The sequence below is a fragment of the Nematolebias whitei genome, chromosome 13 (assembly GCF_014905685.2).
Source record: "Nematolebias whitei isolate Nwh7 chromosome 13, NemWhi1, whole genome shotgun sequence".
NCBI classification, from domain to species: domain Eukaryota; kingdom Metazoa; phylum Chordata; class Actinopteri; order Cyprinodontiformes; family Rivulidae; genus Nematolebias; species Nematolebias whitei.
The window spans coordinates 26,263,496-26,264,964 of NC_056510.1; the positions used below are offsets into that span (position 1 = coordinate 26,263,496).

At 43.2% G+C, this 1,469-nt stretch overlaps 1 protein-coding gene across 1 annotated transcript in view; it reads right to left on the reverse strand.

The window, feature by feature from the left end:
* Positions 1–1,469, reverse strand: part of LOC119419222 (cell surface A33 antigen) — a 7,218-nt gene that overhangs the window by 694 nt on the left and 5,055 nt on the right. Inside the window, exons 6-7 of the mRNA XM_037686531.1 lie at positions 670–793; positions 14–585 (exon numbers count right to left, since the gene is read on the reverse strand). Coding sequence (XP_037542459.1) covers positions 14–585; positions 670–793 — 696 coding nt within the window. The remainder of the gene's footprint in view (positions 1–13; positions 586–669; positions 794–1,469) is intronic.

Here is a 1,469-nt window from a genome sequence, read left to right on the forward strand (position 1 = left end):
AACCGATCGCGACTTCCATAGCGATCCCGTTGATCATCCAACCGATCACGACTTCCATGGCGATCCCGATGATCATCGAGCCGATCGCGACTTCCATAGCGATCCCGATGATCATCCAACTGATCGCGACTTCCATAGCGATCCCGTTGATCATCCAGCTGATTGCGACTTCCATGACGATCCCGATGATCATCAAGCCGATCGCGACTTCCATGGCGATCTCGTGGCTCATCCAACCGATCGCGACTTCCATAGCGATCCTGTTGATCATCAAGCCGATCTTGACTTCCATGGCGATCATGGGGGTCATCAAGCCGATCTTGACTTCCACGGTAGGGATTTTGTTTATCTTTCTTATACGGTTGAGAATAAATATCTTCAGGTCTGTCTTTACCACTGTTGTAACTGTGCTGATCATCTTCCAACATTTTCCCCATTCCTGGCAATCTGTATTTATTTTGAGGAAGACTGTCCTTGTCTTCATACTGGCTAACTGGTTTTTCCTCACTGTTTGACTTGTTGTCCTGGTACTGCTCTCCAGCTTCTGGACCTTCTTTGTCATAAAACACCATATCTCCAGGAGAACTAAAACACAAACAATCAATCAACATAGTAACATAATTGTTCATGTTGGTTCACTTGAAAAAAGACTTTAGACACGATACATACTCTTCAGCTTGTATGTCCTTTTTGCTCCTCTTCCGGCAACAACAGAAGATGATGACCCCCAGAACCACCAAACCTGCAAGGACTCCCCCAATTATACGTGCAGTGGACCCAAGGTTCATACTGCCTGGGGTAAAAACAGAAAAAACAAAGCTGAGATGAGGATTACCATCAAGTCAATGTTTTTAATTTAATTTACAGAGCTGATTATAGCAAGAGATTATGTGTCAGTGATACCACCTGGTTAAGATTAAAATCTCTTGGTCATGGTAAAAATCATAAAAATGTTATTATAGTGTAATGAAATTCCAACTTTAGTAAAATTAGCTAATTTTAACCAATATCTTGAGTATGGGTTGGTGTCTCTGGAGATGCTTGATTAAGTTGGTAGTGTTATAACTGGAAGTTTTAGTGGCACCCCCTGGAACCGTTGCTGTGCACATATTGCACGTAGCTGTCAAATGTGTTGGCTGAGGTAGTGTGAAATAATTCCAGACGGCTGATCCTTTCGCTCGTTCCATTTTGAAAACAATCTGTGCGGTGAGTTCACTAGCACGTGACGTCACTCAGAGCACAAAGCAAAGAATTAGAGTGAATAGATCTGCCCAGTCATGGATTGGTCACACTGTCACCGATACCCGATCCAGAAAGTTTTTTTTTTTTTTTTTATATCGGGACTGATCCCGATATTGGTATCGGATAGGTGCATCTCTACGGGTTCCATTTGTGACCCGACTTCAGAACAAGTGGAAGATAATGGATGGATGGATGGATGGATGGATGGATGGATGGATGGATGGATG